Below are 15,339 nucleotides of genomic sequence, written 5' to 3' on the forward strand. Positions count from 1 at the left end.
GGGCGCTCCCTGAAAATAATAATTTAGAAATCAGATTATTCAAATAAGCAAAGAAAAGCCTCCCACTCACTTTGGTTTGATCCGAAGCGTGCTCTTGATGAAGTCGATGGCATCTTCGGACACGTCCTCAAACAGGTCCTCCGGGAAGGTGAGCAAACATTTGGTAATATTGAGGAACGTTTCCTGCTTGTTGTCGCCGGCGAAGGGCGAAAACCCGGTCAGCAGCACGTACGTGAGCACCCCGATCGACCAGATGTCCGTCCGCAGGGACAGCGGTTCGTAGTGGAGCACCTCGGGCGCGACGTAGTCCGGCGTGCCCAGGATCTCGTATATCTTGCCCGTATCCTCGACGATACGCGCGATACCGAAGTCGCACAGTTTCAGACCATCTGCAAGAATGTGACACAATTATGCGTGGAATCACCGGTACACTAGTGATCAATACTTACCTTCAACATCGCCGCCACTGAGCAGGATGTTCTGCGGCTTCAGGTCCAGATGTGCGATGGACTGCTTGTGCATGTGGTTCAGAGCGCGCAGAATCTCGCGCATACAGGTTCGAGTTTTCGCTTCCGAAAGCTGCCCTTTGCTGTCGATCATGGTCTGCAGTTCGCCACCGGTTGCCCTGTGAAAACCAAGGTCATTCGATCAATCGTCCTGAACCCGTCCTTAAAACTAGGTACTCACAGTTCCAGAATCAGTGCGGTTTCCTGGCGGGTTTCGTGGACGGCGTGCAGCCGCACGATGTGTTGCGAGTTGGCGCACAGCATCAGCACCGCTATCTCGTGGTTGATCTCCTTGGCGCAGCACTGGCCGCGGCGCCGCCGGCGCAGGAACTTGGCGGCATAGTTGACGCCGGTTTTCTTGTCGACCGCTCGCCGAACGATGCCGTACTTTCCTCTGTGGGTTGGGGGGAGGGGAGAATAAGAAAAGAGGAAGTGAGTATGGTTTTTAAAAGATCAAATTACTGAGAAAATTCAGAAACTAATCAAATAATCAAATGCTTGGTGAGACCTTCATGGAACTTTCTTCAAAAATTTCTTTAGAAAAGATCAACATTGTACCAGCAGAATCAGGCGCTACAATGTATCGTCTTAAGGCTTATATAACCACAGCTGTAACGGCGTAAGTATTAAGCGACCATGCTGAGGGTGACGAGTTCGATTCCCGGTTAGTCCAGGAACTTTTCAATATGGAGATTTCCTTGACTTTCTTGAGCATACAGTATCTTCGTGGCTGCTACACGATATACAAATGCAAAACAGTCCTAAGCAGAGAAAGCTCTCAGTTAATAACTGGAAGTACTCATAGAACACAACACAAAGCTGAGAAACAGGCGTTGCCCCAGTGGGGACGTAACGTCTATTATCCCAGTAACTATGCAGTCAATTGAGAGGGGATTCAGACACGTTACGAGAGTTCCAGGTATGTTTCTGGGAATTTCATGGGGTTGCAGGAGAGTTTCAGAGGGGTTCAAGTAGTTTTAGAGGGTTTTAATAAGTTTCAAAGGGGCTTTCAGTTGTTTCTAGAAACTATTCAAAGGATTCTAGGATGGTTTCAGACCACGTTAGACGTACTACAGTGTAACGGGTCGCTGCGCTCTTCGCTCATCAGTCAAACTCCCACAGACACAAGCTTATGTACCGGACGTTGATACTCTGTTTGTCCTCGACGTACTGTCACTATACCATATTGATCCGGATGAGTTCGAGTAATTTTTGATGACAACTTTTGCTGCAAAGCTTGCCATTCACTCTGAGGCTACAGGGTACAAAGGCATTCGCTGCTCCAACTAGATCATACTTCGTTAACGTATCGAGAAAGTCGTTGCCAATTGGCTAGGCGATTCCCTTGAAGGTGGCTGATATTTGGTTCAGGTAATGTAGCGAGCGGGTGGCCAATGACAAAATGTCCAGGTGTAAGAGTGTTGCACGATTCTGGTGATGTTGATATTGAGCAGAGCGGATGTGATTTTAAGCAAGCCTCAATTTAGGCGAGACCAGTTGAGAGATTCTCGAAAGTTGGCGCAGTATTTCCGAACACCACACGATGATGTTTCTTCATACTTTTAACGGGCGCCTCCCAAATTCAACTCACGTGAAGATCCATTTGATTCGGATATTGTTGTAGATGTATCGGCTGACTGCTTCATTGAATTCATCCGATTGCTGATGCCTTCGAATTTTCCTATCTTCCCGTGATCGGACCATAATTCCGCACGTAGTCCGCGTCGCCTGATGAAGCGTTTCAAAGCGGCTAAGAAGACGTTGGTCGACAAATTCGTAAATGCTTCGAGATGGACCGCCTTCATCGAAAGATACATGAAGTCAGCAATATAGCCTTTAGTAGTTTTCATGGAACGAAAATTGCGAATAGTGAGAGGCCCAGCGTAATCTACGCCACATTGCAGAAATGGCCGAGCTGGCATCGTCGGAACTGCAGGCAGACTCCCTTCAGAACTTACAATACTTATTGTGTTCTTACTTTGTTCTCAATAACTCGATAATAACTTATTCAGTATATTTCCATTTTGAAATATTTTGTCCTTGGTTTGCTCTTATAAGGACAAAATTAGTTATTATTGTGTTATTTTCCGGTACAAAGTCAGTTATTATTTTTGTTCTTTCAGCTATTATTTCTTAAAAACTAATAACAAATTTTGCTATTCAGCTTAGTTACTTTCTTCTACCCGGGGATATTTCGTATTACTTCGAAACGGCAACCTCTCCACTTCATGAAGCTGGCCAGGGCTTGAAGTTGAGCTAAAGCATCCAGTGCATAAAAAAGAATGGTGTGTTTGCTTACAATAATGTTTGCACGTCGTTATACAACAAAACGTAGCATTTCGTGCCAAGTCGCGTCGTTCTGCCACCGAAATTTCGCGGAAGTTTGCACACTGGTAGATCAAAGTACAAATCAAGTCGTAGTAATCAGGTTCAAACTGGGTACCTACTCCAGTACTACATTTGGTACCCGGTATTAGGACTTTGGCTCAACCGATCGGTAAGAGCTAAATGGCTCAGTTGACTATTTAAAGGGGAACTTGCACAAAGTGGCGCTACAGAAAGAGACTGTAGTAAGATCGGAGGATAAAAGCTCAAAAGATCAAAACGCACAGGTCTTCACTTCTGATCTTTATACGAAATCTTTAATTTCATATTTGAGCCACTTGGGCTCCCCTTATTTAGGAAGAAAATTCAGGAAGAAAAAAAAAACAGCACAGCGATAAAGTTTCTGTACAAGAAATGTGATGACAAGGTTAATACCCCAAATACCGTAATAAAAAAAACTTTTCGCGGAATACCATGATCTGATCAGAAAAAAGTGAGAACTTTTACTTTAAGCAGCTCGTTCTCAGCTGTCTGTGAACCGATTCTCAATTTTCTTCCAGAGATCCGTAACCAAACTTTTCAAATTTTATTTTATACAAAATTCCTGATTTTAGGGATGTTAATTTTCCTCCTTTTTGTTTTGATCTAGAACTGCCTCAACTAATCTAGATAAGTTTCATATTCGAATAAGGCATTCTAGTGTACTCGGTTTGCATCCTAGAAGGCTGGATTTTTCGACAAATTGTATTTTGTTGGTATTGGATGGATTGGTACTAAAATCTTACGCCTTCAGTGTTGGTCTAGATCAGTTGGATCTTTCGATATGATTATCTAGTGTTCAGGATATGCATCTTGGAGGGTTGCAGTCTTCGGCAAAGTGCTTTAGGTTGATAATTTTTCGGTTTAGAAATAGAACTGCTGTAACTGAACTAGATCAGTTTTTTTTTTCAATATAACTCTCCAGAGCTCTCGACTACATTTGATAGTCAGTCTTCGATAAAATGCATCGCATTGGTTGCTACTACATTCCAACGTCTTCGGTTTTGATCTTGATCTCCTTGAAATGATCTAGACCAGTTATTTCACTCTAGAGCTCAGGGTATGCATCTTGGAGGGTTGCAGCCTGGTTTTTTCCGCAAAGTTTTTTTGAAAAACATAGGGTTCACATTTAATGGGCCGCTCCTTTCAAGGTTTTGCCACATAATTTATGCTAGTCACATAATTTTAAAAGCACATAAATGAATAGAATTTCTCGAAAAATATTCAACAAACTGTAACTTTTTTCCTTCAAACAAATTTTTTTCAAAGACCAATGCATAAGTCATGAATGTACAACATTTCATTCCCTTCGGTTGATTAAATTCTGAGATATAGCAGTTTAAAAAACAGCAGCCAAATATGAAACATTTTACTAGAAGAGCTCTAATTTCGAATTGAGTTAACAAATTAAGCATAAAACTGTGCCAATTATTGCCCAGCCACATAACTAGTTGAAAAACTTGCACTCAAAATTTGAGAATGTTTGGCTGCACTTTAGACAAAGTTACAGTTTGTTGGAAGTTGTCTTTGCAATAGTTGCAATTTGCTTACTTTTGCAAATTTGCAACACGTACTTCTCCCTACACGTACACGTACATTCCCTCTGATATCTTGTGAAGATTCCATCTGGAATCTCGTGGAGATTCCTTCAGGAATCTCGTGGAAATTTTCCCTAGAATCTTGTGGAGTTTCACTCTGGAATCTCGTGGTATTTCACCTCTGGAATCTCGTAGAGATTCCCTCTGGTATCTCGTGGAGATTCCCTCTGGAATCTCGTGGAGAATCCCTCTGGAATCTCGTTGAGATTCCCTCTGCAACCTCGTTGAGATTTGCTCTGGAATCTCGTAGATTCTCTGTCAAATCTCGTGGAGAACTTCCCTGGAATCTCGAGAAAATTCTTTCTGGAATCTCTTGGAGATTCTCTTTGAAATCTCATGGCCATTCACTTTGGAACCTTGTTGGGATTCCTCCTGGAATCTCTTAGAGATGCTTTTTAAAATCTCGAAGAGATTCTTTCTGGTATTTCGTGGAGATTCTCTCTGGAATCTCGTGGAGATTCTCGCTGGAATCTAGTGGAGATTCCCTTTGAAATCTTGTGAAGATTCCTTCTGGAATCTCGTGAAGATTTCCTCTAAAATGTCGTGAGGATTCCCTCTTGAATCTCATGAAGATCCCCTCTAGTACCTCGTGGAGATTTCCTCTGGAATCTCGTAAAGGTTTTTTTTTTTTCTTGAATCTCGTGGAGAACTTCCCTGGAATCTCAAGGAGATTTTTTTTGGAATCTCTTGGAGATGCTCTTTGAAGTCTCATGGACATTCACTCTGGAGCCTCATAGACATTCCTCCTGGAATCTCTTAGAGATGCTTTTAAGAATCTCGTGGAGATTCCCTCTGGAATGTCGTGGAGCTTCTCTATGGAATCTGGTGGAGATTCCCTTTGGAATCTTGTGAAGATTCCGTCTGGAATCTCATGGAGATTCCCTCTAGTACCTCGTGGAGATTACCTCTGGAATCTTGTGGAGATTTTTTCTGGAATCTCTTGGAGAACTTCCCTGGAATCTCGAGGAGATTCTTTCTGGAATCTCGAGGAGATTCTTTCTGGAATCTCGAGGAGATTCTTTCTGGAATCTCGAGGAGATTCTTTCTGAAATCTCGAGGAGATTCTTTCTGGAATCTCATGGATATTCACTCTGAAACCTCGTAGGCATTCCTTCTGGAATCTCTGGTATCTCGTGGAGATTCTATCTGGAATCTCGTGGAGAACTTTTCTGGTATCTTATGGAGATTCCTTTCGGAACTTTTTGTAAATTCTCTCTGGAATCTTGTGGAGATGCCCTCTGGACTTTGGGTAGATCATATGAGCTTTGAAGCAACAATATGGACAGGTTTTATGAGTACTTGTACTGAAACCGTGCACAGTCCTGCTTGACGAAGCCGCCTTTGCACTTGGATCTAATTTCCGTTCTGTTTTACTGCTGTGTTTTTACATTTGGAGAAAGTTGCACACGACTCCGGCAGGAGGAACTTCAAGAACTCGCCATACGCGGGGGTTTCTTCTTCTACTGTTTTTCGGACCCACATCACGGTCCTGTTTCACCAGCAGCAGGAGGATCAACCAGGGGTCTCGAGTCTCATGCTGCGGTCCAAGTGCTTTAGGCTGTCTCACTACTTCGTCGAATGTAGCCACAAGCATTTGTAGTCCTACCAGAAATGCTGTTGACACTGACGGCTGGTCAACGGATTCCCTGACTAATGCCGAGACGGTGTACTTTAGCATGTTGTAAAACTTGATCAGTTTGTTCCAAAATTCAATGTAGTTTACGTCGGTAATGGTGAAACCACTCACGATCTTCTTCGCGTCGCCATTCAAATGTGCCAGCAAATACTGAAGTTTCACTGAATTTTGGAGATTTTTCGTGTGGACGCAGCTCTCGAACAAGCTCTTGAACAAATTCCATTGCCTGCTATCACCGGTAGACGGATATCGACAACAGTCCCGACAACACCAGTGACAGTGGTCCGTCAACACTCATGGATTATGATTCAAGAAGCAACTTGATCGCATCTTCGATGTTGGCGTTAGCACCTGGTGTTTCGAGGAATGTTCCTTCGCTGCTTCCTCTTGGGTGATAAGATGATTAAATTTAGATGATTTTCACGAAAGTCCTTTCGTTTCATTATAGAGATTTCAAATTCAAAACAGTGATTGAAGATTGATGAAATTTCCACGAAAGCATAGTGGTTTCTTCCAGTTCACTCTGCACTTTGTCGTCGTCTTTGTTTTGTTCTGTTAATTTTCACCTAAGGAAAATTTATGAGTTATATATAGAAAGATAAATAGAAGAACAGAAAAAAAACGGTCCAGGGATCGAACCCAGGACCTTCAGCATACAAAACAGTAGCAATTTAACCACAAAGCCCGTGAAAAAAATAGTTGTTCAAATTAACAGCTTAAATTCAAAGCCTTCACAGTAATCTTGATATCTGCGAAATTGAAACATCATGATTGATGATACAATTATGAGTTCCTACTGCTGTTATCCAGAAAGGAAAACCAAACAATTTAACCCCGGGTTATGATTCTTACAACACTTGAGATTAATTGTACCACATCATCTACGGGCACGTGGAACAACGACTTCCCCCAGAATGGCAAACAAGGTGCGGCCACCGCGCCGGGTTTGCTCTAAATCTGCACGATCAGTCAGTCACAGTGGTCGCTCAAGCGCTACCACTTTTTCCGCACAGTCAATGCAGCGTGGGAGGTTGTCACTCAACTAGCGTTCAACTGATGACAATTTGATTTCGCCTAGGTGGTACATAGTAGGTAATATTGCTCCCGCAGAACTGGTTTCGATTTAATTAGGCTGATCTGGTTGGCTCTACATAGGCTGGTAGAGTACGCACTTTTTCCATCCATGTCACAAACTAGTTGATGTGTGTTTGGATTGGGGTCCGCCAAAGGCCCAAATCAAGCAGTGAATGGGACGTAACCCGATGAATAGAGTTGTCACAGCATTAGCCAAAAAGGCGAGAGCAGATTGGAAACTTTTGAATAGGTTCGCGCTACGGATTTAGTTGTAGAGAGTACAATCTTACACGCTTAATCACACAAAACGAGAGATGTGGGCAGATCTCGAATCTTGGTCCACTTTCCTAGCCCCGACACTGATCTTAATCAGGGGATTGCTTTGAATTTCGGGGGTTTGCGAATGCCCAAGCGAGCGAGTGATTGTGACGCTTTCCTTATTAGCAGCGACACTGGCCTCTACCAACAACCGATATTGGGTGTTTATTGTCCATTAAATTTTGACGTATAGCACAAATGTCACACGCTGCTGGTTGGTCGTTTTTTGGGCCTAATTATGAGATTGAACCGTGCTAGATCGTTTTGAGAGGTTGCCCGCCACCGCCGGTGGCCATTAAATGCCAGTCGATCACCAACGTTACACCGATTTTACAACCCAAATTTCCTCTCCAGCCTTGAAAGGCCTTCGACCGCTGCGTCGATGACTGCGGTGCACAGTGGGAGAAATTTGGGTATAAAATAGAACAAAAATTTTCTTCTGCAAAATATATGACTTCATATAAAATAATGCTACAAAAAAAAGGCAAAGCTGTTAGTTTACGTTCACAGTGTTCACAGTGGTTACCGGAAGGAGTTTTCAATAGTGGAAGGGAATGAAGAGATACATGGCTGAATTTGCCCATATTGGCTGATTTTTTTCTGTTCAACTAAAAAGGTAACTTGCATGTAAAATAGCATGAAACGAGCTCACCAACTCATTTTATGCGTTCATCGCATGGCCGGACATGAGTTATAGGTAGATATTGTCATCAGCCTGACAGTATTACACAGCAAAAAAATATATTTTTTTTTTGTATTTTAACCAGTGACGAAACCACTGTGCGCTGTGGAGCTATCGATTGATGCGTAGACTTCCGCGTCTTGTTCTGCTTCTGAATTCCACCACCGGCGGAACTCGTTGGTGGCGTCTCTGGGCGGCGGCGGCGGCGTCGGATTGGAGGCAAGTGGAGAAAATCGGTGTGCGATGATCATTAAAATCAATTTTTTCGAACACAAAACAATGATGCGTTGGTCGAGAAACAAGAATCTACGCTCTGAGGTGGAGTATGTTTACAAAATGTGAGGAGGGGGGCCAGCGAAGAAGATGCCGAGCAGAGAGGCTACCGTGTGGGGGTCGATCGATTAACTGCTTGGAGAAGAGACTAATGATGACCGAAAAACGAGGCACCCCCTCACGATTATTGCCGGGTCTGGTCATTTAACAACGTGTGTATGCCGGGGAGGTGTTTACGTCAAACAGACGGGTCGTGTTTTCTCGCGCGCCCAATTTCGTTTATGAATGAGTTGGAGAAAAAATGGTGAATTAAATTTTCGATGCGTCTGAATCGATTCTTCAATGGGTGTACATACGTGCGTGCGTGTAGTTCTGATTTGGCCTGGTGAAAATTATCGATCTATTTGCTTATGTACATGTTTACACACAATTCGCGTGGAGTCGGTGGGGAGCCTGGTCTACCGGAAGCAAACAGAACATAGACAACATATTTTAAATTTTATTTATGCCTTGCGCGGGTATCCGGCACGACTATAGAGGCGATTCTCTGTCAGTAGCCTAGTAGCATTCAAAAATTTCATAAGATTATACTAGAAACTAGAGCAATACATTTAATAAAACAGATTTCTTGTGTAATTTGGGGCCATATTTTCTAGCAGCGTAACTTTTCCTCCTCTCCACTAACAAAAACTCTTTTCAGTGACAGTCGTGGAGAAGCAGAGGTGATCTCGGTCTGTAGTATGCAAACGCAACGTCATACTAACATTGCTTCCTTTCCTCGATGACCGTAAGGACGTGGCCGGCGCCGTTATTGACAAAGTATAGAATTCTCGAAGCTGCACATTGAAAACGGTTAGCTACTCCGAAGCTCCGTATGTTGATTCCTTGTGCAATTTCTATTGTTCTGACCAATCTCGGGGTAGCAACTTCAAATTGTACTCATTTCCGACGTTTTGTCCATTCGATGTTTTGTCCTTTCGATGTTTTGTCCTTTTTGACCTTTTTGGCATTCGGCGTTATGGAAATTGGCGTTTCGGCATACGACGTTTTGTCTTACGACGTTTTGTCCATCGACGTTTTGGGTAGAATGACAAAACATTGAAAGACATAACGTCAAATACCAAAACATCGAAGGGACAATACGTCAAAAAGACAAAACGACGCAAAATGAAATAAAGATTTTATTTTAAAAGAATGAAGAATTCACTATTTGCTGGGTTAGGGACAAAATGTCGAGACACAAAAGGTCAAAAGAGACAAAACGTCGAAACGACTAAATGACGACATTGAGTTTCGAAGTTTTGCACCTTCGAAGCTTTGTCATTCGACGTTTTGTCCGCAAGCCTGCTTATAATATAATATTAATACATAGTAAAATACTCATATTCGACGTTTTGTCGCTTTTTTTGGACGTTTTGTCATTCGACGTTTAGTCCCTAAGCCATTTTTTCACATAATTTCTAGCAAAAGTATAACCTTCACGGATCAGACCCCCGACAACTCATTTTCAAAATGCTGACATTTCATCAATTTTCATCCGATTTTTTTGAAGTCGCCCTCAATCGATCATAAAATGGTGCTAGTTTATTATACTCGAGTGGCCATGCAATATCCGGAACCATTCCGGGGATATGCTGGGGTCAGGGGGTTGCCAAAATGGCTAAAAGCGATTACTTCGTGTGTTATTGTGTTTGAACCATCGATTTTCAGCGATTTTTTCACTGCAAACAGTGAAACACAACTGCAATAACCAGATTTGAATAAGTGGACCCATCCGGATCTCCGTTACAGGTTCCGCGGGGCCTCATTGGGGGCACTTCTGGATTTCAACCTAAGCATGCCGTGCGACATATCAATCTTCATGATTTCGAATGACTGAGTCGGGAACGATAGATTGAAGTCTGTATCAACTAATATGGCCATCCCGGAACAAGTAGCGTAGGTTCCACGGGGATGTCTTCGGGGACATTTCTAATTTGTAATCAAAACATGCCGTGCGACGTGTCAATCTTCATGATTTCGAGAGAATGAGGCAGAAAAAATTGACTAAAGTCTGCATCAACTGATGTGGCCGTTCCGGAACACCTGGAACAGGTTCCGCGGGGGCCTCTTAAACACAATAACATACAAAATAATCACTTTAATCCGTTTGACAAAACAGAACCCTCCCTTACCCCCTGACCCCAGTACAATCCGGAATATCTCCGGAATGGTTCCGGGTATTACATGGCCACTTGAGTATAATAAACTAGCACCAATTTATGATCGATTGAGGGCGACTTCCAAAAAAAAATTCGGATGAAAATTTTCGAAATGCCAGCATTTTGAAAATGAGTTGTCGGGGATCGGGAACGTGAAGGGTCACCCGTGATTCATATTGTTGTGACAATGTTTTGACGACTTCAAATCTATCGCAGACTGAATTGTTCTGTGCTTCCAGATTCTGGAGATGTGTAGCTCAACTTGAAGTTATAATCGAAACCCTGACAAATGTAGAAATTTTTTTTGAGAACCTGTCTTCAGAAAGACGACTAAATTGGACTTCTACTGCAATTCCTTCTTTGAGTTCTTTCACAGTTTCTCACCGAATTCTACCAAGCGATTTATCTCGGAATTCTTCCTTGAATTTATAAAACTTTTTCTCTTGGAAGTTTGTCGGAGCTATTGTTCTGTAAGTAATGCCAAATTTAAAGAAATGTACCGAAAACAAACTCCAGGTAAGAGCTACGGTGAAATTGGAGAAATATTGGAGAAATTCCAAAAAAAAAACGCACGGACTACCAAGACAATTTTCGGTAGCCTGGAAAATTCAGGATAAACCCTAAGAAACTCTAAGCAATACCAAGACAGCAGCACCGGAAGAAAATTTCTGAGAAATGTTCCGAAAGAAGTTCCAAGATAAATCCAAATCTCAGATGAAACTTCAAAAGAAATCCCGCGAGAACCTTTAAGACACATGTCGGAATAAACTCCTGCGAAAATCTCGAGGGAAATTATAGAAGAATGGTCAGCGAAATAATGAAATAACAGAAGGAACTTCGAAAGAAATCCCGTGAAGGACTCTGATTGCTGTCAGACCTCTAGAAGAAATTCAAGAAGAAAGTCTTTCATTGAATTCGTGGAAAACTCCTGAAGAAATACTTAGAGGAATTCTAGTAGAAATTCCAGCAATAACACCAATAGAAACTGTGAATAGAACGCCGGGAAAACACAAGGGGAAGTCGCATCTCCTGAAAAAAATCTGCGAGGGCTTCCTGTGGAAGCCACACCGAGAAAACCTGTGGAAAATTAACTTCAGAATCCTCGCGAAAACTCTAGGCATAATCGAGCAGAATTCAAGAATCCTGGAAGATTCTCGAGTGTTGGGAAACTGCGTTCCGGAAGCAATTCAAGAAGGAATACTGAAAAAAATATCGTGAAAACATATGGAAGGAATCTTGTGAAGTTCATTCATGTATTGCTTCAGGAGCTCATTTCGAGATTCCTCCAGAAACTTCTATTAAAACTCCTGCAGGGATTTTCTCTGGGATTCCTTCAGGACTTCTCCAGGAGTTCCTTCTGCGATATCTTCTGGGATTTCTTTAAGAATTCTAAGAAACATCTAGGAAATCCTTTCAGGAATCCTCCAAGAACTTCTGCCGGGATTCCTCCAGGAATTCTTATCTTTCAGGATTTACGTCCGAGATTCCTTCCAGATCTTTTTCCGGGATTCTTTCAGGAACTGCTTCCGGAATTTATTCAAGAGTTCTTCCTGAACTTCCTCAGGTACTCTTTCTGGGATTCGTCTTGAAATTTCTTCCGGGAATCGTCCTAAAACTTCTCTCTTTATTTTTTTCAGCAACATCTTCTAGGATTCCTCTAGCAACTCCTTCTGACATTCTTTAACCAACTATTTCCGGGATTCTTGATGAGCCGAATGAGCCGAATGTAACGAAATGTTGAGCGTTTATTTTACGACTTATATCCCCTGTATTTACAGTTCGTCTTCAGCTTATTGAACTCCAGGGCTGACTTCCACTAGGTCATCCGAGGTACTCAGAAATCAGGTTAAGAAACTCCCTTCAACCTTTCGATGTAATATTGGTTTTTGTAGCACACTGAAAATGTCTGCGTACAAATAAGCAGCGAGGTTGCATCTAGAAAGATTTTTTTTAATTATTATTTCTGTGTATGCTAATTCTACACTATCTAGAAAGACGAAAATACTGTCTCCAAAGGTCGAAGTCAAAGACAAAGTCATGCATTACACAGAGAAAAATATTCATGTAAAATTCAGCGAGAAATAATGCACATAAAGGGAATGCTAGAGTTAGTGCATATTTACATGAGATATCATGTAAAATTACGTTACAATCGTGTAAATTTCCGCTAATAGTCACGTAACCGGTTAGAGTCCATGATGGTTTACGCGATGGTTGGCGGAAATTTACACGATGGTAATGTAATTTTACATTACATCTCATGTAAAAATGCACTAACTCTAGCATTCCCTTTATGTGCATGATATCTAGCTGAATTTTATTTACATATTTTTTTCCGTGTATCTTCAAAGAACTGTCGATAGTTACACTCACTTCCATGCGAACAACTTCTGGCAGCTACAGAAACCAATATTTCATCGAACAAGATGCAGTAAATTTCTCGAAAATATATCTGGGATGGCATGGTTAATGCCATTCCATTAGGACAATAAAGAGATTTTCGTATGAATGTAACTCCAGTGGACTACATATCACCCAAGTAACATACACAGAAAAAAATATTCATGTAAAATTCAGCGAAAAATCATGCACATAAAGGAAATGCTAGAGTTAGTGCCTATTTACATGAGATATCATGTAAAATTACGTTACGTTCGTGTAAATTTCTGCTAATAGTCGCGTAACCGGTTGAAGTCCATGGTGGTTTACGCGATGGTTGGCGGAAATTTACACGATGATACTGTAATTTTACATTATATCTCATGTAAAAGTGCACTAACTCTAGCATTCCCTTTATGTGCATGATTTGTCGTGAATTTTAATTACATTTTTTTTTCTGTGTATACATGACAAATTAGTCTTGTATATTTAAATGTGAGAACCATCGTAAAACCTAATAGACACATTCTACCTTGACGTTTCAACGTTTTGATCCTTTTTGGTCATAATTTTCACTGCAACTCATAAATAGTCCGTGAACCTTAAATATTTTTGCATATTCGGGTTCCTTGTAAAATTTACAAAAAATTAGTTTTCATTAGAAAAGCTTGTTCAAAACGTCACGCTACTAATTCGCATTTTGAACATACTTTTCCAAAACTAAATGTTCAACCGCTCATAATTATCGTAAATTTTACAAGGAATCCAAATATGCAAAAATATTTGAGGTTTATGGTCGTATTTATGAGTTACTGTAAAAAAAACTGATAAAAAAGGTGTCAATACGTTGTAACGTCACGGTAGAATGTGTCAATACCTTTTAATTTGGTTATCTGGTGGTTCTAAGTCTATTTGACTTAAAATGTTACTTGAGTAGTTTTCTCAGAAAAGATGATTCATCAAAAACCCCTGGTTCCATAACAAGTCCTCGCTCTCCTCTGACGGACAATCGAAGACAAACGGGCTTTCTGTTTGTCATTCTCAAGAGCCATCCTCTGACCGAACCGTGCCGCGATTTAATGCAAATCGACACAATGCGGTCAAGCGCCCCTTGAGCTCCTTTTTGGAGACTGAAACCTCTGACCATTCCATGTCCACACCCATACTAGTTGACTCGGGAGAAAAAGAACCTTGCCAATATCTCCCGACGAGCGATCACCTAGGCTGAAATCGATCCTCACTGATCCTCACGCATCGCACGGCAATGTCTAATGAAATGCGCAATGGAACATCGTTGTCAATCGGTCGTAAAAGAATAGAAATTTGCAAGTCAGCCCCTGGGTCGTAAAACGACGACGACGACGACGTTGTTAACCGCGCGTCAAGGGCGCTTTTATTTGCATTTCGAAGAAAGGATTGCGAAATGAACTATTGACGATTTCTGCGCACGATGATGACAGGTTTATGGCACGTTGCGTTTTTCGCAGTGCTATATGTCGAAATTTGCATTTTTGATGGACAGATTGCTACCATTAAACTAAGTTGATCGATCGCTGCGTTAAGTGCAGCTATAATCCAACAAAAGCTTTTTCTAAATATTCTCGATTGACACTACAAATTTCCTGCCTTGTCATCTGTCACACGTCACTAATCTTCCAGCAAAATAATTTTGATCTTTACCGAGTGCGGAGGAAGACCAAAAAAATTGGCAGTCCATTAGTCACCGCGGAATTGGTCACTTGCAAGCATTCGCTATGAAAGATTAATTTGTACGGGCACTCGAAACTCGTCAAGTTGATCGTATCTACGAAAAAAGCGGATCCACCAACGCAGGTTTCCGCGACGTCGTCGGTTCTATACTCGGGTGTCTACTTAAAAATCTTGAAAAAAAAAAACTGTTTTGAAGGAGTTCCCCGTGCCGTGTGGAAAGGAAGTTTTTTTTGCGTAAGAAGTACTTACCAAACTTGGCTCGAGAGAGAGCCTAAGTTGATTTATGAATGAATGAATAAATCAGATTATAGTTTTTGAGAATGATGAATGACGTGGAAATGTTGCAATATTTCATATTCAGACGAGCTTCCAATCATTAATATTTAACACTTTTGGGGTGTGGCTTGCTAATTCATAGCTCTTGTTAGACTGGTCACGTTCATATCTGTAATTGTTTTACGAACTGTACAGTACCTAGTCAAAATTTTCTCCTTCAAGAACAGAAGAAGAACTATCTTAGAATCTAAAAATGGCCCCTACAATGAACAATTTTATCCCCTTACTCGTACAGTCTCAAATATGCGTAGACCAAAATATC

The 15,339-nt window shown here is 41.5% G+C and overlaps 1 protein-coding gene across 1 annotated transcript in view; it reads right to left on the reverse strand.

Annotated features, from left to right (window-relative positions):
• The window catches only part of LOC109416786 (death-associated protein kinase related), a gene marked incomplete in the record, with an annotated part of 584,944 nt that overhangs the window by 157,637 nt on the left and 411,968 nt on the right, over window positions 1-15,339 (reverse strand). The window contains 3 exon segments of the mRNA XM_062844370.1: window positions 71-389; window positions 450-625; window positions 688-900. Of these exon segments, the coding sequence (XP_062700354.1) occupies window positions 71-389; window positions 450-625; window positions 688-900 (708 nt within the window).

Source organism: Aedes albopictus, chromosome 1, assembly GCF_035046485.1.
Source record: "Aedes albopictus strain Foshan chromosome 1, AalbF5, whole genome shotgun sequence".
Classification (NCBI taxonomy): Eukaryota; Metazoa; Arthropoda; class Insecta; order Diptera; family Culicidae; genus Aedes; species Aedes albopictus.